The 24,647-nt window shown below is 42.5% G+C and overlaps 1 protein-coding gene across 13 annotated transcripts in view; it reads left to right on the forward strand.

The window, feature by feature from the left end:
- LOC137781115 (uncharacterized) overlaps positions 1-24,548 on the forward strand; it is a 27,766-nt gene extending 3,218 nt beyond the window's left edge. For 2 of the 13 annotated variants that reach the window (XM_068569685.1, XM_068569683.1), the window contains exons 2-33: positions 2,848-4,106; positions 5,008-5,313; positions 5,410-5,514; positions 5,616-5,734; positions 6,078-6,296; positions 6,509-6,596; positions 6,965-7,117; positions 7,413-7,510; positions 7,828-8,000; positions 8,090-8,206; positions 8,899-9,156; positions 9,344-9,475; positions 9,614-10,495; positions 10,704-10,934; positions 11,022-11,246; positions 11,387-11,611; positions 11,746-11,979; positions 12,069-12,290; positions 12,466-12,654; positions 12,790-13,023; positions 13,151-13,321; positions 13,459-13,665; positions 13,909-14,100; positions 14,747-14,946; positions 15,276-15,344; positions 15,474-15,518; positions 16,169-16,231; positions 17,479-17,658; positions 21,930-22,052; positions 22,262-22,381; positions 22,464-22,544; positions 22,814-24,548. In XM_068569685.1, the coding sequence (XP_068425786.1) occupies positions 2,856-4,106; positions 5,008-5,313; positions 5,410-5,514; positions 5,616-5,734; positions 6,078-6,296; positions 6,509-6,596; positions 6,965-7,117; positions 7,413-7,510; positions 7,828-8,000; positions 8,090-8,206; positions 8,899-9,156; positions 9,344-9,475; positions 9,614-10,495; positions 10,704-10,934; positions 11,022-11,246; positions 11,387-11,611; positions 11,746-11,979; positions 12,069-12,290; positions 12,466-12,654; positions 12,790-13,023; positions 13,151-13,321; positions 13,459-13,665; positions 13,909-14,100; positions 14,747-14,946; positions 15,276-15,344; positions 15,474-15,518; positions 16,169-16,231; positions 17,479-17,658; positions 21,930-22,052; positions 22,262-22,381; positions 22,464-22,544; positions 22,814-22,843 (6,942 nt within the window). In that variant the 5' untranslated portion in view covers positions 2,848-2,855 and the 3' untranslated portion in view covers positions 22,844-24,548. The other 11 variants (XM_068569684.1, XM_068569691.1, XM_068569686.1 and 8 more) reach the window with 11 other exon arrangements.
- Positions 24,549-24,647: the final 99 nt, after the last annotated feature.

Consider the following 24,647-nt stretch of genomic DNA (forward strand, 5'->3'; position numbering starts at 1 on the left):
GTAAAGGCTAATGAGTCTCTGCATCATGATGTAGCTATTTATACACTATACCTCCTCCTCTGCAAGCTCTGCCCCATTCAGCCCTCTCGTCTCATCTCATCACACGCAAACACAATCGCAGCCACATCACTGGCAAATAAGGTTTTGGTATCTTTTTCTCTTTTTTTCCCCCCAAAGATTTGAGATTTGGATTAATGTTTAAGTGAATTATGTTATTAGTAGCCGGTCACTGGGCTAGCATTTTAGCATCATTTTATTGAAAATAATTAATTAAATGGAGCTCACACTGTTTAAGCATGTGAACTAATTAAATGTCACAAAATGCAAAGTAATGTGATCTCCTGAAATCAAGTCAAACGTGAAGTTTCCTTGGAGAACAATTCACTGAGTCTTAACACATTTCAATGGATCTTCCTGTGGGAACATTATATTTAATTGCAATTCACAGAAACTCTAAATCAAACCCTAATTCAACTCCAGCCCTGGCGTTAGTGCCTGATCCAGCAGCTCTTTGCAAGCTCACTCTTGCTCGAGGGTGGCCTACTTCATCTATAATTTAGCTCATTAGAGACACTAATTATACAGGATTGAGGGCAGATTTTTTTTTTTATTACAGCAATATTTCACCTAATTACCCCCACACCAAAAAAATAAATGTGTACCATATTATGAGAGATTGATGCTGCTTTTTTTTTTTAGAGATCCTGTAGTGTGGCTGCCGCTATCTCCATCGGTCATGATGCCAGTCATAGGCCTGCTCAGCTGGCTGATAGCAGAGATGTTAGATGAGCAACACAAAATAGAGGAGGCAGCAGACACAAGCTCAGCTGGTCCATTAGAAGCATGTCTGTGTTCTGACAATCACAATTTAGATGACGGAGCATTAAAAGACCCAGAGGAGCCCGGGAGCATTGATGCATAACGGTGTGTGTGTGAGTGGTGACCTAGGGAATAGGCCTATGGGGGGTCTTGTGGGGGGAAGGGTAGGCAGGATTAGTTATAGTGTGCAGCACAGTTATTGGTCACTGGACACAAACAAAGGGAGGGCTAAAGAGGATTTGGTCTGTGTGCGTACCCCCTCCTCCCCTCCTGCTGTCCTGTAGTGCCAGTGAGATGTGTATGGTAAAGAGGGCCAGGCTGCACCCTTTGGGACGGCCCTGTACATCTGGAAGATTGGCCTGCCTGTCTAGCATCTCCCCTCCCCCACTCTATGCAAGGCAGAGTGGGACTTGAGTTGAACTACATATGGAAGAGACAAACGGACACATTAGTCATCAATTTGACAATGCCTAGTACAGACGTGATGCAAATCAATCTCATTAAGGACAAACATTGATTGCAATGTGATCTACTGTAACTGATATATCTTAGGAGGTGTTGCGGCATTGCGTAACACCTGCAGTGTATCGCAGTCAGTTGTGTGATTTTAATCAGCTGGTTAGAAGTTTCTAAATATACCAGATCTCTCCTCTCGCTGCCAAACTACTGTATGAAAGTCATGTTCATTAAACTCTGAGGCTCTTGTACTGTGCGATTGTCAGGGGACTGACACGAACGATTATTTTCATGAATCGAATAAACCGCTGATTACATTTTGGATTAATCAATACATTATTTATCACATGTGAGGACATTATGAAAAATGTCCCTCCCAGTTTCATAGTTTGTTTACAGTTTGTCTGATTTCAATTCTCAGTGACTGAAACGTCTGAATTAAATATTTTACATTTATTTTAAAAAAACTAAAAAAGGGCATATTTCTTTTACATTTTTGTATTATTAATTAAAGAGCAAAATTGTTTTGAATTATCTTTATTTGATCAACTAATAATTAAACCAACTAATCTTTGCAGCTCACATCTTTATATCATAACTAATTCAGAAGGTAACATATTGGCTTCAGTTGACAGTATTATTAGGTAAAATTCTGATTTAGCAGTCTGGGTCATGAATTTGCAGCACGACCCACTTTGACCTAATTCAACAGGAAATATTCATTTGAAACCATTTATTGATTGTATATGGTATCATGGCCGTATTGCCTCGTCCGGGTGCCTCAAATGACCCGTGCAGGACGGACGTGTGAGGTGAAGAGCCCGGCGTGCTTGCCGAGGATGATCCAGGCGGTGCTAATATGCAGCGCGGGAGCAGAATGCCCCCTTTGTGTCAGTGAGATTTAATGAGTCTGTGATGGGCAGCGTTGTGAGCTCGCCTTCAGAACCCCGTGTAGACACAGACACACTCGTCAACAAGGAGGGCTATTGTGTGGGGATGTAATGTTTGTGTATGTGTGTTTGAGTTAGAATAAAATCTGTGTGTAGCGGTTGGCTTCATGTTTTTTTTTTTAGAATAAATCTCATTTATGCAACTCTGAGTAGGTAACTAACAATAAGGTAAAGCAGCTCTCTAAATTACATATTGTACAATTTTCTCATGATTAGAGCATCAGCCGTAAGTGAGAATAATGAAGCATGCATACAGATTACCTTATTTACATGATAGGAGATTTTCTTTTTCTTTCATTTACATCATCTAATTATTTGACCTATACAATTAAAAAAAGAAACAACAATACATTTAAAGATGCAGGACCAGTAAATGTTTTTTTTAAGTTGTTTATAATAATATAAACATATACATTGTTTATAACAATATAATAATATATAATATAATTTGCGTGCCAGTCACAGCAAAGAGAAGTGTAAAGTTTCCAAGTAAACACAGGCTGATGGACAGTCCGCTGCTTCTAATCATGTTTGTTGTTTACGGTCATGCTGTGCGCGGTCACGTACTGTACAGCCGTGTGACCTTTCTCCATCTCTGGCTCTCTTCTGTTCTCCTTCCTAGTGGCTACCATGACAACAGAGGCAAGTGCAGTGAGCGAGGCAGAAACCGAGGGGAAGCAGAAGGCCAGTGGCGCCGAGCCCGAGCCCGAACCCGAGCAGAAGCCGGAGGCGGCAGCGTCCGAACCGGAGGGGGAGCAGTCGAGCAAGAAGGCCCAGGAGCAGGCGTCTGAGCCTGGGCCCGCCGACGTCGCCACCTCCCCTGAGGAAGAGCAGCTGAAGCCTCGTACCCGGACCTCTGCTGGCAAAGGCCTGTCTCGCCTTTTCTCCTCCTTCCTCAACCGCCGCTCGCAGTGCTCCGAGGGAGAGGGGTTCGAGGCAGAGAAAGCCGCGGAGGAAAAGGCGGACAAAGAGGAAAAAGCTGAAACGTCCGAAGAGGAAAAGAAGGAAGATGTGAAAAGTGAAGAGAAGGCGGCTAAAGCAGAGGAAGAAAAACCAGGGGAGAAAGACGTGAAAAAGAAGGAAGAAAAAGAACCAAAAGAGAAACAAGAAGAAAAGGTTGAGAAGAGGGGCAGTAAAAAGAAAAAGAAAGAAGCCAAGAAGAGAGCAGAAAAAAAGGATGAGGAGAAAGTGAAAAAAGAGGACAAAGTAAAAGACGATGAGGAAAAAGTGAAAAACGAGGAGAAAGAGGAAAAGAAAGAGGAGGAGAAAACACAACAGGCTGTAGAAAAGGAGGAGGAAAAATCTGAGACAAAAGAAGAACAGAAGGAGACTGCTGAAGTTAAAGAGAAGGGGGCAGACGCCGGAAAGAAAGGGAGTAAAGAGGAGGAAAAAGTTGACAAGAAGGTTACAAAGAAAAAAGAAAAGGAGGACAAGGTGAAGAAGAAGGAAGAGGAAAAAGCAAAGAGGAAATCAGAGGAAGAAGAAAGGGTGAAGAAGAGAGAAGAAGAAAAAGCAAAGAAGAAAGAGGAAGAAAAGACTAAGGAGGCCGAAAAAACAAAGAAGAAGAAAGAAGAAGAAAAGACCAAGAAGGAGGAGGAGAAGACAAAAGACGAGAAGGCTAAAAAGAAAGAGGACAAGGTGAAAGAAGAGGTCCAGAAAAAAGAGGAGGAAAAGACAGAAGAAAAGCAACAGAAGGAAGAGGAAAAGGGGAAGAAAAAAGAGAAGGGGAAGAACAAAGGAAAGAAGGAGGAGAAGGAGGTGAAAGGGCCAAAGGAGGAGCAGGTGAAAGCCCCAATTGCAGCTCCAGAGCCGGAGCTTAAAACTGAGCCAGACACTGAACAGGCTCCTGATCAGCACTCTGTCAGCAGCGCTGAGACACAGGTGAGTGTGACACGCAAGAATATTGCGCCGCTCGGATGAGAAGATTGTTGCCACTCTTAATTATAAGGATGCAGCCAGTTATCTTAGCTCAGCAGAACGAATGGAAACAGGGAGAAACAGCTAGTCTGACTTAGTCCAAATGTAACAAAATCCACATACGTGTAAGTGGAATGTACGTACCAGACTTTCTTTGTCGGATGCGGTGACTTTCCTGCTGGTTGGGACTGCGATAACTAGCTTTCAGCAGGTTGCTGCAACAGGCCAAAAGATAGTCAGGCACACTCATTCCCCCCACTACCGTTTTTACACTTAGTTTTGTTGTGCTGCTTAAACAAAGGAGATAAAGCATGTTAAAGCAATTAATGCGCTTTCAAGGTGCAAGAAGACTGTATCTTAGCACGGAGCCGACCTCGCTGTTTCCACCTTTCTCCAGTTTTTATGGTATCCTAACCAGCTGCTGGTTGTAACGTCATATTCAATGGAGGGATCTGAAGTCATTATTTATCTTCTCATCTAGCTCTTGGCAAGAAAGAACAACATTTGCCAATATGTCAACGTTTTTCCTTTTAATCACTAGTGTGATAATTGAGAAGCTCTCATGTCTACAAATTCATGCAGCAGATTGGATTGTAGTGGAGGAACACGTTTATTTTTTCTTTCTAATGAATATTTTATGATGTGGACAGCTTGCTCAGCGAAAGTAACAATGCTGATTTGAGCTGAAAGCTTGTCTTGAAACAAAAGTGCTTCATGCTGGTCTGAAATATACAAGCAGCAGCTACAGCATATTTGCTGTTTACTAAAATATAGACCAATCAGAATCAATACAATAAAATAAAAACTTTGAGTCCTCATCTGTATCTGACCAGCTTTGCAAATGTCTTGTCTTGACTTCTATCAGAACATCATTGTTCAAGAGGAACAAAAGGAAGAAGCTGCAATAAAAAAGGAGCCTGAAGTTGTGGAAGAAGTAAAGGAGGAGGAGGAGGAGGAGGAGGCAGAGAAGAAAGAAGAAGCAGCAGAACAGGAGAAAGAAGGCAAAGGAGAAGAAAAGGAGGAGGCAAAGGAGGAGGCGAAGAAGGAGAAGTCTGTGAAAGAAAAGAAGACTGAGAAAAAGGCAGAAGAGCTGAAAGGCTCCAAACGTCAGAAAACCATGCAGTGCAAAGTCACCTTACTGGACAACACTCAGTTTGAGTGTGAGCTTGATGTAAGAGACCTCACACATTACAGTATGTTGTCCTGTGTTTGTGTAATGTTATAAAGACTGAAGAATATCCCTCCTCTCTCTCTCTCTCTCATGTAGAAACATGCTAAAGTCCAAGAACTTCTCACAAAGGTGTGTGACCACGTCAACCTGCTGGAGAGAGATTACTTCGGCCTCTCAACCTGGGAAACCCCAACCACCAAGGTAGGCGGCTTTTTCTTCTCCGGTATGCATGTACAAACGAGATATTTTAAAAGTGAAAGTTGTGAGCAGTTGTTAATTTTATTTCCCCCAAATGTCTGCAGACTTGGTTGGAGTCCACCAAAGAGATCAGGAAACAGGTTTCAGGTGCTGTGTACGAGTTTGAATTTGGCGTGAAGTTCTACCCTCCTGATCCAGCACAGCTGACCGAAGACCTCACCAGGTGAATATCTCTCGTGTTGGAGGAATAGTTCCTTGTTTTGGGAAAACTGCTTATTTTCTGAGATGTAACATGTTATTGCGTGAGCTTTGGAGGTGCTGGTAGGCAGAGTTTTAAAACCCTGAACAGAGACGGGCTGGCTGTTTCTATCTGCGTCCAGTCTTCATGCTAAGCTAGGCGCATGTTAGCTTCATATAGAATATATACCGAGAGGTTTTCACCTTCTCCTCTAACTCTTAAAACATGTCACTACAGTATAATCTTTTATCACATTATTAAAAACTGAATGCAGTTTTTACATCTTCATAAGTGAGCTTATATTTGTTTTCTTTCACCTCTTCTTTAGGTATTTTCTGTGCCTCCAGCTGAGGAAGGACATTTTGCAAGGCGTTCTTCCCTGTTCCTTTGTCACGCTGTCTCTGCTGGGCTCCTACACAGCCCAGTCAGAGCTCGGAGAGTATGACCCAGAGCTCCATGGGACAGATTATGTTAAGGATCTGAGCCTGGCCCCGGGACAGGGCAAAGAGCTGGAGGAGAAAGTGATGGAGCTGCACCGCACGTACAGGTAATTAAAGGGAATGGGCAATGATTGTAGGTACATTGTGGTGTTTTGACCAATGTCTTCTTTAAGTTTAAGAAAGCACAATTCAGCAGACCCAAACTGTAAAGAATCCTTGCATCTTCAGCGCTTATATAACTGGATGATATAACAGGTCCTTTAAAATAACCCTGACAATATAACATTTCAAAAGACCCGTATCTTCTGCGTTTTTCTAGGTCAATGAACCCAGCCCAGGCAGACATGTTGTTTTTGGAAAATGCCAAGAAACTTGCCATGTATGGAGTTGACCTGCACCAAGCCAAGGTAATTTTTAAAAAAATGATATTAAATGTTTCCTGTTTAGATTTGTGTTGTGTGAGTAAACTGCAGGGTTTTAATGGAAATTCTAAAGTGGCAAAGTTCAAGGGTTTACCGACTTCCTTTGTGTCATTATTTGTGCAACAGAATCCTTTTATTGCATCCAGATTTTAATTACAAAATTGATGTCAGCCCCCTTTCAAAAAAATAGGAGAGATTAATATCATTTCAAACTCTATGACCTCAACTGCATGTCCTCCGTAGTGTGAGAAAGTCTGCCTCCCAGTGACTGCTTGTGGGAAGTGCAGGATGACGGCGATGGCGTGCAAGGAATCCAATATCATAACCGTTTCATCCTGTTTTTACGCATGCAGGATCTCGACGGTGTCGACATTACGCTGGGGGTTTGCTCGAGCGGTCTGATGGTGTACAAGGACAAGCTGAGGATCAACCGCTTCCCTTGGCCAAAAGTGCTGAAGATCTCTTACAAGCGCAGCAGCTTCTTTATCAAAATCAGGCCATCAGAGGTAAATCTCAATTCATATTTCTTTTTGTATATTTTGCATAGTAATTAGATTTTTAATCTTTATTTTATATTATTCTATAATATTGTCTACCTCACTAATAGGTTTAGTTCTAGATCATTCAGTAGCTATTCTCATTATGGACATTTAAAAATATTTATTAAATGCAGATTTCTAATATTTTAATATGTTCATTCAACGCAGTTCTGGGATGTATGCCATACTGCATGGACAGAATAATGTCACCATAGGGTCATTATATTCAACTTTAACTTAATTTTTGTTTGTTCACTTTCAGCAAGAGCAGTATGAAAGCACAATTGGCTTTAAACTGCCAAACTACAAAGCCTCAAAGAAGCTGTGGAAAGTTTGCGTTGAACACCATACCTTCTTCAGGTAAGAAGTAATTCTCAATTTGTTCTGAAGGACACATCCCTGCCCAGCGACAGAGGTCATTGTAAGGCTCTGCCTGTGCATAATGGTTAATTGGCTAACTGGTCACTGCAGCTTAAGCCTTATATTGGCTCCTATGGTCCTGACCTTTTAGAATTAAACCTTAAAGGTTTTGTCTACTTAATAAGATAACAGTTGAAGTTGTTGCTAACCTTGTTGCATAACAAGTACATTTTGCAAAATTCTTTGATTTGAAATGATGTAACATTTGCACTCCTGTTACGTGGGTCTAGCACTGAAACACTGTTTTTGTCCCTCAGAGTACCAACAGTGGAGCCCCCCTCATCACGTCGCTTCCTCGTATTGGGCTCTAAGTTCCGGTACAGCGGGCGTACGCAGGCCCAGACCCGCCAGGCCAGCTCCTTGATCGACCGCCCGGCCCCTCGCTTTACGCGCTCTGCGAGCAAGCGACTGTCTCGTAACCTAGATGGAGGTATGTGCAAGTGTGTGAGCCCACGTTGGAATCATTGTATTCAAGCACAGGTTTGATAAGCTACTCTCTGACGTGTTTCGCTCTTGCAGCTGGAGATGAAACTCTCCGGTTCCTGCAACGACTCTCAGCATCAACTAGGTCTGAGGTTGACGATTGGTCGCTGATGATGTCATCTGACAAACCCCGGTCTTCTCCTGAATTCCCAGGTACCGGGAACTGTGTGGAGCCGCAACAGCGCTTTTTGACATATTTGCAGCATTTACTAAATTGTCGCTTACAGACGGCCTTCTCGCGTCATGCTGGTCCGTTCTGGCAAACTTGCTTTTATGCCTGTAATCGTTTTAAAAACATTGCCAGTCACTCGCAGCATAGATGGCTAACTTGTCACAACACTGACCATACTCATGTCATGTGGGCGATGTCACCCACCTTGTATCACCGGGGTCACTCTGGAAGGAAAAATAATGACTTTCCTTACATGCTAAAGTACACACGGGCATTTCCAGTCTTGAGGCTGCTGTTCCTCACTTTTTTGGCAATTTCAGAACTTGTGTGTTGCACCATGGCTTTCATTTGCTTATAGCTTGAACTTTTATGTTGAACATCCTCACTGGCCGACTCACTCATCACCGCTCCAGTGGCCGTATTAAAACTGGATGAAGTGGTTGCTTTGAACACTGAAAAGTAATCGCCAGTTTTTCCCTTTTCCTCTGAGAGGCATCTTTTCATTCCGCTTTGTTCTAACCCCAGCTTGCTGGACTCACAATAGTCTGGTACAAATGCTTGGCATCTGGCTTTGTCAGAAACATGCTTGAAGCCCTTTGAAGCATTCGCTGTGGCCGCCATCCGTCCAGCAAAAGCGTTACATAACTGCCACCACCTCGTCATCTCTTCACAGCCAGAGGGGAGTCTGAGCAGACTTTCATTCAGTCTTGGGAGGAAGGGCAGTCTGTTCACACCGTCACAGTAACCTTGGAGGACAATGATACTGGGCAGACTGGCTCTCAAACCATCACCCAAACAGTCAGTCGGCCGTGGCAGGATATGGGATCTGATGAGCAACAGCAGAGGAGAAAGGAGGACCAGTGGTCCGCCCTGCTCCATCGTCATCCTCCTTTTCCCGTTGTCCCACCTTTTGATTTTGTGAAACAGCCAGGTATTTGCTCTTTCAATGCCTGATATTTGACAGTTTGCTTGAAGGAAAATCCGAAACCAGAACCTCTAAATCTTTCACTGAAGCTTGGATTTTTAGAGAACGTTTTCAGCATTTTGCAGTGTGAGATTCGTGTTTGTTTGCCCATCTGGTAAAAAAATGTTCAGCATTGTTTCTCTGATGTTGTCAGCTAAGCTCAGCTTGGCAAAAAATAGCTCCCTGGATCGGTTACTGCGACCAGCTCTGATACAGCAAGATGGTTGGTTCCTTTACTTTGACCGAAGCTTCAGCCTATCCTCGCTTGAGCCTGTTGACAAACCACGTGAGTTTCTTCGTGTGGAAATATTCCTTTTAGAATTTGAACATTGATGGTACAAACATTTTAACAGTCTGCAAATATGAATCACATTTAGTTCCTTTCATGGTCATTGTTTCGCTTTCCCTTTTTTACTTTTACCAGTGTCCCCCCTAGCGCAGCTCCAGCAGGAGGATGAACAGGCCATGCCTGTGGCAGAGCAGAAACTGACCAGTGAGGAGACAATTGAGAGGCTGCAGGAAACTCTGGTCTCAGACAGTCTGAGCGAGATGGATGTTTTGAATAAGACGCTGAGAGAAGTTAGGGATTTAGAGGGTTGGCTCCTGCAAAGGGGAAAAGCGGCAGCGCGACTTCAGGAAGTAATAGAAGAGGAATTGGGTAAGGAAGAGGTAGATAAGATAAGAGAGGAAGAAGGCGATTTTAAGAAGGAGAAACAAATTGAAAGTAAAACAGAAACCGTCTCGAGTAAATCCGTACGAACAACAGAGACAAAAGAGCATGAAGTGGATGAATTAGAAGAGCAGATAAAGCAGGTGTTTTTTAAAGGCTTGTTTCCTAATGAAGATGAAGAAGAAGAAGAAGAAAGGGTCGAGATGAAGCAGGAGAGTGAAAAAGAAGTGACAAATGAGACTTTGTCCGAGGACAGCTTGAGAGGAAAGCTACGCCAGATAGAAAAGGAATGGCAAGAGGAGAAGATGAAGTCTGGATCTCCAGATGTTCCCACTACCACTTCTGTAGTCGCATACAAGACGGTGGAGCGCAGGACTAAAGGGAGAGTTACTATTGTAGATGAGAGAGAGCATCCGCAGGACAAAAGGGAAGATGTGCAGGTACCGCATGGTGTAACTTTAGAGGAGAGGGTAGAAAAAGGAGGGACATGGCTTAAGACGGAAGTACTGGCGACGATAACTGAGGGAGAAGTTACACAGAGGTTTCAGGCTAAGGATCAGTCTCAGGTGGCAGATAAGGACACCTGGTTCATACTTTTTGACCGCCCACCACACAAAGCCGTTTTTAAACCACCAGGTAAAGTATGTGAAAATGCTAACCGCTTTAAACCTTTACTAATCTCTCTGAGATGTACATTCTGCAATACATTTTTTGTCATGGTGGGATTATACGTGAGAATAACCCCCACCTCGCCATTTCCCGCTTCTTCTTCTTCTGTGAGGTTTTTGGCGCTGCATGTTTGCTCCCGTGTTGAAAGATTCTGTGTCTTTGCTGTGATCATTAGTTACTACTGTGGAACGTGCTCAGCTGGATGAAGGCGAGTCATTCACCTCCCAGACTGAGAGCTCAACTATTGTGGAGAAAACAGAGATTGTAGTAGAAGAGAGAACAATGAGAGAAGAAGAAGTGTGGCATATACCAGCGATCCCGCCACCACAAACCATCATGGAAAGAGATGATGACTGGTTTGTCTTGCTGGATGTTGTTCCCAGAGAAACGCCTTATGTATCACCAGGTACTGCTCACACGTTGGCTCTTCTGCTTGCTTGATATTCAGAAAGCGTGTTACTGTTTGACTTTCTACTGACTTTACTCATATCAGTTACCTTGAAGGGAAGAGACCAGATGGGTGCAGACAGTTTTGTCTCTGCGGCCAGAACTGCAACAGAGGAGGTTATTAGAGAAGCAGTAGATGAAGAGAGAAAGGAAATAGAAGAAGCACCAAGATATCTACAACAGTTGCCACAACAGCCGCTGCCTGACAGGGATGATGACTGGTTTGTGTTGCTTGATGTTGTTCCCAGAGAAACATCATATGTACCACCAGGTACTGCTATACATCCCCTGTGCTGCTTTTCAAAACGTTGGCTCTCTTGTGCTTTATTTTTGTGCTTTCTTGCTAATATACAGGAAGTAAGTATTGCTGCTCGTGTTAAAAAAATGTTCTCTCGACTTTACCCATATCAGTTACCTTGGAGGGAAGAGACCAGTTGGGTGCAGAAAGTTTTGTCGCAGTGTCTGGAACTGCAACAGAGGAGGTTATTAGAGAAGTAGTAGCTGAGGAGACAAAGATAAAAGAAGAGGAGCCAAGACATCTACAACAGTTGCCGCAACAGCCGCCCGCTGACAGGGATGATGACTGGTTTGTGTTGCTGGATGTTGTTCCCAGAGAAACATCATATGTACCACCAGGTACTGCTACACATCCCCTGTGCTGCTTCACCACTCTTATCAAAGCGATCATCCATGAGCTTTGGGGACGCTCTTATTCTAAAATCCCCTGAACTGGCAATAGTGTTTGAGGATTTGTATCTCTTTTGTCTCAGTTGCTGTTGCGGAGCGTGTTGAAGTGTCCCCAGAAGAACGTGTCTCTCTCGTTAGAATAACAGTCCATGAGGAGGTCGAAAAAAGAGTGGAGATTATGGCAGCAGACACAGAAAAACAACACGTGCTGAGTGAAAAGCAAGTTGTAGCTCTGCCCCAGGCTGTGAGAGAGATAGAAGATGACTGGTTTGTGCTGCTGGATGTTCCCACCAGAGAACCATCATATGTGCCACCAGGTATTGTCGCCTTTCCCTCCAGGCCCATGATAAAGACTTACAAGCATATTATAAGTGTCTTAATACTTATTTATTCTGTTTGTCATTAGTTATCATGGCAGAGTATGTTCAGCTCTATCCTGAAGAAAGCATATCTACTGTGACCGAAACAATAACGATAGAGTCCAGGAAGGAGGTCATAGTTGAAGAGATTGTGGTGCAGAAAGACGACAAAAGAGAGCAGAAACTATCCCATCCCGTCAGAGAAAGAGATGATGACTGGGTTCTTCTACTGGATGTTGTTCCCAGAGACTCAGCCTTTGTACCTCCAGGTACCCACAGCATTCACGATTCTTTCTTATGTTTCACACACATTTATACAACAAAGATTGAATTTACTAGTGAACTGGGCGACCGATTTACGATGGTCACTGTATGAAATAAGACGTTTCTGTCAGATTCTTCGCTTTTGGGTGAAGTTTGAAGATAAATTCTGTTTGCTTTCAGTTTCTCTGGCAGTACCGAGCCAAATTTATCCAGGGGTTCAACCTCTGCGAATGGAAGTGATAAACCTCGAGAGAAAGTTGCAGCAGGTTGAACTTGAACAGATTGAGCAGGAAAATGTTCAAGATTGGCCCGAGAGAGATGATGACTGGTTTGATGCCACTCGTGAAAAGGCAGTAGTACTACCATCAGGTATATGTAATATAATGTGTTACACCAGAATTTGCTCTGAGATATTTTATTTAAAGAGCCTTACCCCTTGCCAATTTCTGCCGCTTTTCACTTTTGCTCAGCTTCTTTGACTCTGATTGTCTGATTCTGTGCCAGTTACTCCTGTTGAGAGTGTTCCGGATATGAGGAGGACACTTGAGGTCGAGGTGACCACCGCAGAGACTAGAACATGGAAGAAGATGATAATTGGTGTGCACAGCGGGCAAGATGAGACACGTCTGTCTGAAATTAGAACTAGCCACATTGCATCACCGTCGGAGAGAGAAGGGGGAGATGATTGGTTTTCTCTGTTCGACATCATCCGCGAAAAGCCTGTTGTCGTACCTACAGGTACCTTTCATTGACTCAATGTCTACATGCACTGTGCTAAAAGGCTTAGATGAGTAGTGACACCTGCAAAAATGAAATATGAAGTAAATGAGCATGAGCCATATTTACCCTTACTTCTCTATGTTAGTTGCTGTAGTTCAGCGTGTTGTCGAAGTGGTGGCAGCCGCTGAACCAAAACCAAAGTTCGTCAGGGAAGACGTGAGGCCCCCTGTGAAGTTGTTGGAGGTTAAACCATCCCATCCGAGACAGGTGGATGACGACTGGTTTGTGCTGCTAGATGTTGCTGAAAAAGTGCCAGGTATTCTGCTGTTAGCGTGTGTATGGAATCAGATGAAATGACATTGTGCCTGGTGTGTGCATTCCCGTTTTATTACATGTCTCCTCCCGGAGTGGAACTGTTCTGACCGATGAGGCTTTGTGTGTATTCTACGTTAGCGGCTGTGGACGACCGTATCCGTACACATTCTGAAGTAAGAACAGCGAAAGAGTTTGCAGCCAGTAAGCAGGGAGCACAGCAGGGAATCACTCTTGTGGAGGAGATGTGGCAGCAGGAGAAGGCGGTACAGCAGAAACCGCGTCCAGCAGTAAAAGAGGTGGACGATGATTGGTTCATTCACTTGGATGTGGCCACTAAGAAATCAGGTAAAATAAAAAATGATTGAGTCCAGCTATACATGTAAACATTTCTATTTGAGTTTGTTTTAAAGTGCACACTTGTTCTAATATGTGTACCCAGTGTGTTTAAAGAAAAGCAGTCATCTAATTTGTTATTTAATATTTTTACACCCATTTAACTCTGTCTTCTATTTCACGATGAACACAAATGTCCTTATATTTTGTACTTTCGTTCCATAATAATAATATCTGGTTGTGTATTTGTGCTAGCAGTTGTCCCTAAGCGCATCCACTTCCCAGCCGAGGTGAGCGTTCCAACTGCTGAGGCCAAAACAAGGATTGCTATTTCGGAGGGGAGACCACAGTTTGAGGAACGGATCCTGGTGGAAAGACGTCCACTCACTCAAACGCATGTCAATGATGATTGGTTTGTTCTACTAGATGTTGGCCTCAGAGAGTCAGGTATTTCTTACCTGTTTTGGGTTTGTTGATTTGCAAATGAACAGCTCGCACATGGTCTCGCTTTCTTCACGCCACGAAACGCTTCGCGATATTTGCCGCCCTTATACTGGATACACTGACTTTTCTTCAAAAGAGAAAATGTCCACAGATGACAACGCACATCATTCGAGGACCTCTGATCGTGCTATGTTTCGCAGATTGAAGAAATGACGCTTTCCTAATCTCAGGAGTTCAACAGTTCAACCGCATCGAGCTTTACGGCCTAACATCTGCTTTTGCATCTAACGTCGGATCGCAACAAGAACTAATCCATGCTTTTTTGCTCTCATCCCACTTTGTGAAAATTCACTTCCGGCCCACCTCCGATTTTGACGTGTGCTTGTCCTTCTATAAGAGACTAAACGAAGCATATGAGGTACAGTATACCCCTGCAGTGTGTGCACTTATCTGATCATGTCAAGGCTTGAAACGGTAAGTATGATTTGGCCGCTTGCAAGGATGTGCATTCGTGTGTTACTGTATTTATATGTTCATAGCTGCTGCGCTATGAACACGAGGGGATTTGATCATGTCAGATGTGGTTGTAATCTTATCCCTCCGTAACACATTGTTATTAACGTTTCCACTTTGTCTGTATTTGGTCTAGCGGTGAGCACACAGAGGGGCACCCGTCCCGTCAGTGCTCCGGTCTTCTCCCAGGCTGCCCTTGCCGAGGCGGGGATCCCTATGGCCCCTTTCGATCAGCCGCAGACCTCCACTCCAATCAAGACCAGCCGCAAAGAAGAGAGAAAGCTGGAGGTCACCGTCGAAGCTGTGGAGCCCTCAAAAATCGAGGCTGAGGTCAAGGTATTGAATTTCACTCTAACCACTGTCTTACGTGTTTGTGATGTAATTCAATCTAAATGTTTATGTAGCATCATATGTGTGTTAACAATGTATGCCTTACAGAATAGCTGATGCTAAATATTTTTTTAAAATATTCATGATTTGTCTTTATAGCATGGGCATTGCGATTGTAGGTGATGGCATTATGAAATATGAAGACCTTTCATAAAATAAAATAAAAAGTTATTATGTAATTGCCTCATAGTCTTAATTAGTTAAAGGTGGTAAAGTAGAAAGCAGAGATTGTTCTCTGTGTCTGAGTGTGAACTGTGTCTCTCTTGCTGCTGTAGCCAGCAGTTTGGAGGGACCAGAGACAAGTAGACTCTTTCCTGATATCCACCATCAATGGGGACATTCAGGTTAGTGTCCGCCGCCGGGCCCGTGCATGTCGGCCTCAGACGACGGCTTGTTTCCACTATAGCTGAGATGTGTTAAAGCCAACAGGCGGAGGATGCTAACATGTGTCCCTCTCTCCTCCCCCGGGGTAGCACAAGTCTGAGGTGACGAGCTCGGAGGTGGTGCGAATGCGAAAGGTCAGATTCTTAGCCTGGTATACATTTCCGTCGCCATCTCTCCACCTCCATCCTCACAATATTGAGTTTCTCATCCAAAAGACTAATCTCACCCTCTTCTCATGTTGTGCTTCCATACAGTTAGGTCTCTAGAGAAATCCACATCGGGTTCGATGCACATGCAGCGCATTTTAAAAGATAAAAATAACGTAATAATAGATGGAATGTGTAAACAGAGAGTACTAGTGATACCAGAATAATATGCCAATAATAAAACGCCAATATTTATATAATGTTTCTGCACATATTAGCTGTTTGAACGTTTTCAAGGCACTTGTTTCCTCTCATTGCTTGCTATTGTCGTAAACCCTGGAATGCACACATGCATGATTATAGATTTGTGCACTTTACTAAAAAGAGGCATGATAACTTTCTGTCAGTCACTACTGTTCTTTAATTTGTTTTCTCATTATGAAAATAGAACTCTTACGCCTTAAGTTGTTTCTTTTGTTAGTACTTTACAGTTCGCCTCTCGTGGTCACTCTGTCTTTTTGTATTGACACTGTAGTGAAGTTTGTAGTATGCATGTCCCCCGTGTGGCAGTTTAATGCCAGCATGCAGGCGAACTGAAAAAAAAAACACACTTTTTTTGTTCTTTTTATTTTTCACAGAAAAGAGCTAAGAAAAATGAGGATGACTCAATTTATATCAGACATAGCCTTTTAATGTTGGAGGTTTGTATCCCTTCTGGAGATGTCCGTCTCCATCTGTTTTTTCTTGGCACAATGGCTACTGTTTAATATCACGCTTGCATGTGGCATGATTCACACTACTCTGCATCAGTGTAAATCATTGGCTATAGATTACATGATAAATGTTTGTGTGTGTGTGTGTGTGTGTGTTGCAACATAACTCTAATCCAATTGTTTCAGGAGATTCCTGTTGAATTTACATTTTTTACTTGTATCGGTACTCAAACTCCTTATGGAGGCTGTACTCCATAACATCCTTTATCTGTCACAATTCACAAGCAGCTCCATTTTTATTTGAGATATATTTTTCTCCAGATCATCAGTATTCTCCTGCTCCTGCTTTTGCTTGTTTACCGCCATCACAGTTTCTAACTTACCAGAAATTCATTGCAATTTCTCAGCAGTCAATACGTATCATTGAGTTGCTCTTTAGCACAACAATAAGTTATGATTAACAGTTAACAAACACTTTTGTTCACTGGCTAGATCATTGTATATTGGGAGTCAATATTTAGCAGATCAACGTGGTGCTAAATGTTGCCAAATGAGTGCTGCTACTGCTTTTGTTCATTTGTGTGAAATGAACAGGTCTTCATTTATGCTACAGCTTCATCTTTGATGATTTGTTCCATGTCTACCATTGTCGCCTCTCTTGCTTTTGGTTTTGCAGCTTGTTTTCGCATTGTGTTTCACTGCAAAACTAATGCTACGAATAGACCATTAATGCAGCGTCGTGTAATTATAGCTCCTGCCTGCCCAATCTCCAAAAAATAATTGACTCTGATAAATCACAGCAATGACTCCTGTGAATCTTTCCCTTATAAACTAGTCTGGGCTCATGAATCAGCTGCCACGCTTGGTATTTATTTTCAGAAGGAGTCGCTGATAATCTATCAAGAAGCCACAATTTGATTAATCGCAATTAATCATCCTGATTAATTTACATTCCTTTAGAATCACCAATTAGCCCTGCTTCTGCTTGTTTATTTGATCAGCAATAAGTCAACAGAAATTGTACAGTAAAGAAAACAGAACATAATCTGACTGTCACTTTTCTTTTTTCTCTCCTGTTTGTTAATCTCTCTCAACCTCGAACATATCCTTCATCTTCCCTTCCATCCATCTTTCTATCTTCACTTTTTTTTTCTTCTTTAATTTCCTGGCGCCATCTTCCCCTCCCATTCCTCCGCCTCTCCACACTGTGTCTCCCTGGACTCGGCACCCTATAGGAGTTTGATAAGCCTCAGGAAGAACTGCTCAGGCATCATGCTAGCATCAGTGAGCTGAAGAGGAACTTCATGGAAGCCGCCCCGGAGAACCGGCCCAGTGAGTGGGACAAGCGCCTGTCCACGCACTCTCCGTTTCGCACCCTAGGTGTCAATGGTCAGCCTCTGCCCGGTGCCGATGGGGTAAGTGTCCCACAGAAACCACTCGCCTGCAAATCCTTTTTTTTTTTTTTTAAACCCAAGTCTGCCAGTTCAAGAATTGGAGCAAACAAAAGCAACAAGTTTAACTTATGTTGAAATAGAAATCCTCACAAAGACTAACAATTCCTGAATGGACTTGGTTAAAGCTGTATTTATACATGCATCATCGCGTTTGTGTTCCATGGCTCTGCATTTTCCCAGATGATTGTACTGGATTGGCAAACATGGCTGCACTAGTGTGAGCAGTGTTCATGGATTTGTAATGGAACAGAAGAACCTGAAATTCTTGCTCGTGTTTGTAAAAGTTGGTGCGAATTCCAAAATTGAATTGTTTCCCTCTATTGGACTCTTTTCTTATCGGGTGAATATGTTTAAACAAAAGAGACCGATAAAAGAAGGGATCAGGCTCTTCCGGTTGTCATTCCTGGTTCTCTTACACTCTGAGTGTAATGGATGATGTGTGCATGTACGGCCCTGTTCAAGGAGATGGCATGTGGGATGCAACACATGCATGTGTATGAAGAATGCAGTGGGACTTGTGGAATGGGGTCTGTATTTTTGCTCTTTCACTTAAAAGATTGTCGTGGTTGAGGCATCTTTGAGGGACAGGTTGTCCACTCTCTGAGAACTAACTTTGCTTTCTCTTTACTGCATTGAATGCCTCTGAGCCCTGACGTGTGTGTGTGTGTGTGTGTGTGTGTGTGTGTGTGTGTGTGTGTGTGTGTGTGTTTGTGTTGCATGACTGCCAGACCCTGACGTTGACTTAGCGCATGGTTCGGAGTTGAATTTTTGCACGTTCTGACACTCAGCAGTATTTACCTTTTCCTTCTCTTCTGTCCTCCCTTTATTGGTGAGCTTTCTTTTTGCTTTTAATACTTTCTGCATTGCTCACTTTCTTTTCACACTTTTTTCACCTCCTTTTTTTTTGCTTTCGCTAAGCCATAGTTGTTTTTCCATGAAGAGCCAAATAGTATTCAGTTACTTTAAGCCCAACACTCCCCTTTTGTCATTTCATTATACTCCATTATATAACTCATTTAATTGTGTCATTATTAGCATTACTTGTTGTTACAGTGAAAAAGATCACATGACACATGAATAAACATAATCTCCATTGTGAATGCCTTTAGGCAAGACGTTAACTCAACTGCAGCAAAACTGTTTGGACATGAAGCATTTCTTCACTTGGAGTTAAATGCCTCCAAGTGCATTATGTTGTCAGGATGCATTTGAGCTGCACAGAAAATCAAAGCAAAGCCAGAACTGACAGCGTCGTGTCTGTAGTGAGACCAGTAGTGCATCAGAACAGCAATATGACACTGGTCAAGCATTGTCTTCCTGATGGAGTGGACAAACACTGTGTTACAAACCAGTTTGTCATTCCAGTAAACCTTTAGCTGTACATTGACAAGACTAAAGGCCTACTTTAATAAATGTCAACATTGGCAATAATGTTGCTTTCATAGTTTGACATGCAGAAGATTGGTTTTGCTACTTTCTGACCTGCTTCTTCAGATGAGTGAAGTTTTCAGTGCGTAGCTCGGTACTGCTTAGAGCAAAGAGATCATTCTGCTCTATTAAGGAAATTGACCAGAGTTTGCTGAGATACTTTTATCAAAACAACGTATAACATACATCCTTTTTTTTAAATAAGATACTACCAGTGTAACTTTGTAATTGTTGGACATGGAAAAATGCATGTTAAAATGCATGTGCCAGTAACAGTTCCATGCTCTGGACAACAACACTGAAACTATAAAAAGCCCATTTAATATTTTGAATAATCAGTTATTGCGCAACTCTTGTTTCATCTCTGGCTTTTACAAGTTTCAGTTCATTTTCTGTCATTTCAAAATTCCTTCCTCATCTCTCTCTCTCTCCCTCCTCCTCCTCCTCCTCCTGCTCCTCCTCCCTCTCAGTTTGTCATCCGCCTCCCACGCGGCCCCCTGCTAGACTTCTACTCCAAGCGCAGCTGAGGGGCCGTCTCGACCCTCCGGAAACCCCAGACAGGTGCGAGTGTGACCTGCGGAGACTGCACCTAGTCCATCTACCCATCAAACCTCTAGCTTTCTCTTCTCCTCTTCTCCTTCCTTCGCCTCCTCTTCGACATCACCGTAGCATTATTCATCTCTCATCCACTGCTCCACTTGAGAAGCTGCCCTTTTTTTCTGGCCTCTGTGGGACAAGACTTTCATTCCTTCCATTTCCCACAGCAGCACAATTGACCTGGGGTTTTTTCCAACCAGAAACAGAGCTGTTCTCCAAAGACTGGTTTGAGTAGGACTGGAAATGACAATCAAGCCACTACTACTACTACTTTGCATTTTGTGTGTTGTTTTTTGGACTCAGTCAACCAATATTACATAAAATAATGACTTTTATCTGGAGGCTTATGTCTGACCATGTCACTTAAAGCCTGCTTTTATACCTGTTTTTAGTACATTTATATTGTCAGTTGTCTAAGAATATTGTCTAAGCTGATCACTGTGATGTGATTTTTGGATATATAAACATTTTTCTGAACCCACTTAAAGCAGAATTGGTTTAAGAATTGGTTTAAGTTTAAAGTAAGTAGAACTAGAAAACGTCAGTCTTGTTGCTGAGAAATATATCGTACTTCCTGTTACGGGAGACCTCGAGGCAGCTTAATTGTGATAATTATTAACCTCTTTGTCCTTCACCAGTATTTGACGGGGCAGTATGTAGCAACAGCAAGAGATTCCCCGTTGCATGATGTTTTGACAATCAACTTTTGACCAAAGAATAAAAGGCATTCCATATACAGTTCATATGATTGTTTGTTCCGTGAATTTGTTACTTAAGTTTGTGATTTTCTTTATCACTTTTTTTTTTTGTAGTTGACTGTCCAAATTAGTGAATGGCATGTCATTTTTGCAAATCATATTCAAGCTAAAACAATAACCCATTCATTCTGACTCATACTAATTACATTAATTTATTAAATAAACAATATGGAAGAATACTTGTATTCAGTATCCATCTTATTTGGTGACCTTCTGGAGCAAGAGTCATGAGGAAATCGGTACGGAAAAATGTACATTGTGGCCATGAAGGGCTCAAAGTGGTCTTCACTAGTTTTGCTAGGCTGTGTTGATTTTGTCCTATAAATTCTTATGTACGGCCCCCAAAAATCATCATTATCTTCCTACAGATTGGTAGTACCTCATAAAATGGATGCTATACTGTACAAATTCATGCATAGTTAAGTATTTGTAACCTGCATAATACGTCTATGTAAAAATGGTGATACATACCATGTCAGTAGAAAATACTTCACCTTCCCATGATCACATAGTGGCTGTGTTGTGTCTTTTGTAGAGCGTGTGCATGAGTCTCCCTTGCGGTGGTTCAGAGACAAAGGCTGCACATGAGGAAACCAGCAGCAATTGGGGCATTTCAGGCATACCAAGTCCCACTGTGAGCCACAGGAATGAGCCTGATGGTGTCCCCGCCCGGGATGCTCGCGTTGAGGAAGAGTCATGTGATCAGGAAGCGGTTGTAGGATTTAAGACCTCCTTGTGGCCCATCGTAGAGGGGGAGATGGTGCAGCGGCCCGCCTCCCTTGACCCCTGCTGTCAGGCGTTAGATGGGACCCAGGAGGAAGAAGGACCGTGTCCTGAAGTGTCTGTGTGCTCTGGGAGGATTGTTGGATCTTCCCCAGCTTCCTGTTTCAGGAGCGATGGTCCCCAGGCTGTAAGCTGCTTTCAGGTAGCCCCCCCAAGGGTGACGATGACGCCGTCTCTGCTTGGCCTCTGATTTCAAAGCGAGCGCTCCAAATCACTCCTTTGCAGCACTATAACAAATCAAAACTTGTGAATCTTTAACGCTGAAGTACAGTGTGACAGCAGAAGAGGCGTTGCACAGTGGTGTGGTCTCAGCTTTGGTGATGGGTTGCTGTCACACTATCACATTCTTCTCCGCCTCCAAATGTTCGGTTATGCACTTTGACTTTACTTTCACCATCTTTGCAACCCCACGTATGGCTTTCCGTCTCCCGGTTTTCTTTTCAAGTAGTTGGTGGAGGGAAAGGAAATAACACGGTAATTCTGTTGTTTCCACACACAAAAAAATCGTAAGCACATCTTGGTGAGAGGAAATGGCTGTTGCAGTGAAGATGACTTCACCCAGACGATGGGGTAGAAAGAATGCATGGTGTAAAACAAATTGGTTGTTTGTGAGGTGTGAAGTGCCTGCTTCAACAGCCACTCATGGGGCTATGCTCCCATCCACAGCCCCCTCTGGTGCAGACCCAAACAGTCACCATCACAGCCGTCTCCGCCTCCTTACCCAGTGGCTTCTCCACCACAGAAGTCCCTATCGTCCCGACGAAGACCTTCATCTATGAGTCTTCAAAGGTAGGGGCTCCAGCACCTGCTCAGCCCAGATCTGTCTCAGCCATAGACGGTCTGTTTGCATGGAGGAGATATCAGCACTTAAGTCTGGGAGGACCAGGCCAGAGCCTCCAGATTAAGAATGAAGCGGCCCTGCATCTTCCCTGGTTGAAGCTCAAGGTCACATTATTGAAACAGGATTACTCAGTCTACCCGTTTCTTTCTTTTCTCAGGTGGTAGTTGATGGGACAGACGAGGACAAAGACGACACAACCGTATCCAGCTCCAAGACCGCGACCTCCGAGACGACCAGTGGCACCACAGTCACCACCACTACCACTCACATCTCAAAGGTCAGCAGTAGAGTCTTGCTTTGTGGTGATTTTTACTGTATTTTATTTGCCCCTCAATGACGTCTTTTCTTTCCACAACCAGATAGTGAAAAGCGGATCTTCGGAGACCCGCGTGGAGAAGAGAATCGTCATAACTGCCGACTCTGACATCGACCAGGATCAGGTACAACACACCCATGACACGTAACAGTAATTGACAGAATATTAAAGGACTAGTTTGACATTAAGGGAAATACCCTGGTTTGCTTTCTTGCTGAGAGTTAGACAAGAAGATCGATACTCTCATATCTTTCCAGCGAATACGGAGGCGGCTAGCTTAGCTTAGCAATGAAGACTGGAAACTGGGAGAAATGCCTTTTTAAGTATCATCTAATGAAGATTAATTAATGCATATTTAGACTAATACAAGTGCACATAATGTCTGTCTTGCAGGAGAAAGACGGCGGAGCATCAGCATTGTAACTGCATCACCACCTGCATTTATTCCTCTGACTCTCCACCTCCGACACACATTGACCAGCTCTATCTACGCACACATATCCCAAAAAAGAAATAGCCCCTAAAACTGCACCTAATATGATGGATAATTCAGTAGATGAATCTTAGTAGATCTTTTTTGTTAGTTTTTTTTCAGTTGCGGGTAGAGGAGGGCTTCACAGCGCTCGAGTTGGATCAAATGCGTATCTCACCCAGGTTTTAAAAAAGCTTAGTGAACACACGTTTATTGGTAAATAAAAAAACAGCATCTTCAGGTGAGGGATTTCAGTTATGTTTGATTTTAAATGCTTGTATTTCCCTAGTGGTTTTTACGTTGTTAATTTTATAAAGATGCTATGTTTTTATTGTAGTTTAGACACCGTCATCAGCATGTATTCCCTTGGTGCTGCAGGGGAACGTTAAGACTACATTCAAGGGAATTATTTTGTTTACTTGTCTATTTAATTCAGGAGAGGCGTTTTTTTTTTTATTACAATAACATACCTTGCGTCAAAAAGTGGACAACGATATTCTGTGCTCAAATCTGGACAGTTTTTTGCTTAGTTCACCGCTCAGGTACAAAAACAAGAAACCGAAACCTATTCTCTTCCCGAACCAGCCAAGAACCGGCAGCCTACACATTATTGTAAAGTTTAAATTAAAAATCGATCTATTTTGAAATATTTTCTATTTTATAGAAGTAATGCTTTTATAGTATTTGTACAAATTTGAGGTTTTTAAGTTATTCAACCATCTGCGCATTAAATTGAAGGTTACCACTGTGCTGTTTACTGAATTGTGAGATCTCATCTTAAGGCCTGAGACTCTGAATCATTCTTATTCGTTTCCTCTTGTGGTCCACCAAGTTTATCAAACAATTTCCACATAACGGAGTGCTTCCCTCAGTCCCATGTTTTGTTCAGTAGCATAGAATTCATAATTGCTTTGAATATATTTGGTTGATAAGAAAAGATTTGCAAGCTTTGGTCTGTTTAACTCAGGTTTTGATATTCTTTGTAAGACTACAGACCTCCTTATGATTGTACGAGGAATGTCCATATATGTATATCAGTCCCTACTTTAAATGTACATTCATGTTCAGCCAAGTGAGGTCAATAAATACAGGAGTTTGTCTGTCACAGTACCCGCACCTGTAAGGGGGGAAGGCAGCTGTCCCAGTATGTGTGGCTTTTCTCTCATAGGAGCACAAGTTGTCTTTTTTTACATGTTCTACGATACAGTAATTTATTTGTAAAGTAGGAACTGTCTTGTGTGATTTGATGTACTGTGATGTTTCAACTCACGCTGGTTTTCAGGCTTCCACTAGAGATGTCACAAGGTTAAGTATTGCATAAACTATCAACCAAGTTTGTAAAGCCTTTTTACCACATAGTCGAAGTAGATTGCTCTCACTTGCTGTTTCTTGTGCTTTTTCATAGAAGAGAAAATGCTTAAAATATATGAATTCCTTTTAGATAGCATGTTTGTTAGCCAACTTTTCTTTCTTTCTTTTTTTTTACCCAAAAAGAGCCATTGGTATTGTAGCTACATGGACAACAACAGAAACCTCGCCTGGAAATGTAGAATTTCACAAAAAGAAAATAGTTTTTAGAGAATTGAAAATATTGTTGCTTTGTGACTTATCCCTGTCTTTTTATGAAAAAATAAAATATGCATTGTTCTGCTTTTTTTTTTGCTGTCAGTCACTGAAGGATCATGCAATTTTGAACGTACGAAAGAGATCTTGATAAGAAATAAATATTTAATGCCGTTCACTTGCTCCACAGTT

This window comes from Clinocottus analis, unplaced genomic scaffold (genome assembly GCF_023055335.1).
Source record: "Clinocottus analis isolate CAN_PGR_092001 unplaced genomic scaffold, fCliAna1.0.p SCAF_9, whole genome shotgun sequence".
Lineage (NCBI taxonomy): Eukaryota > Metazoa > Chordata > Actinopteri > Perciformes > Cottidae > Clinocottus > Clinocottus analis.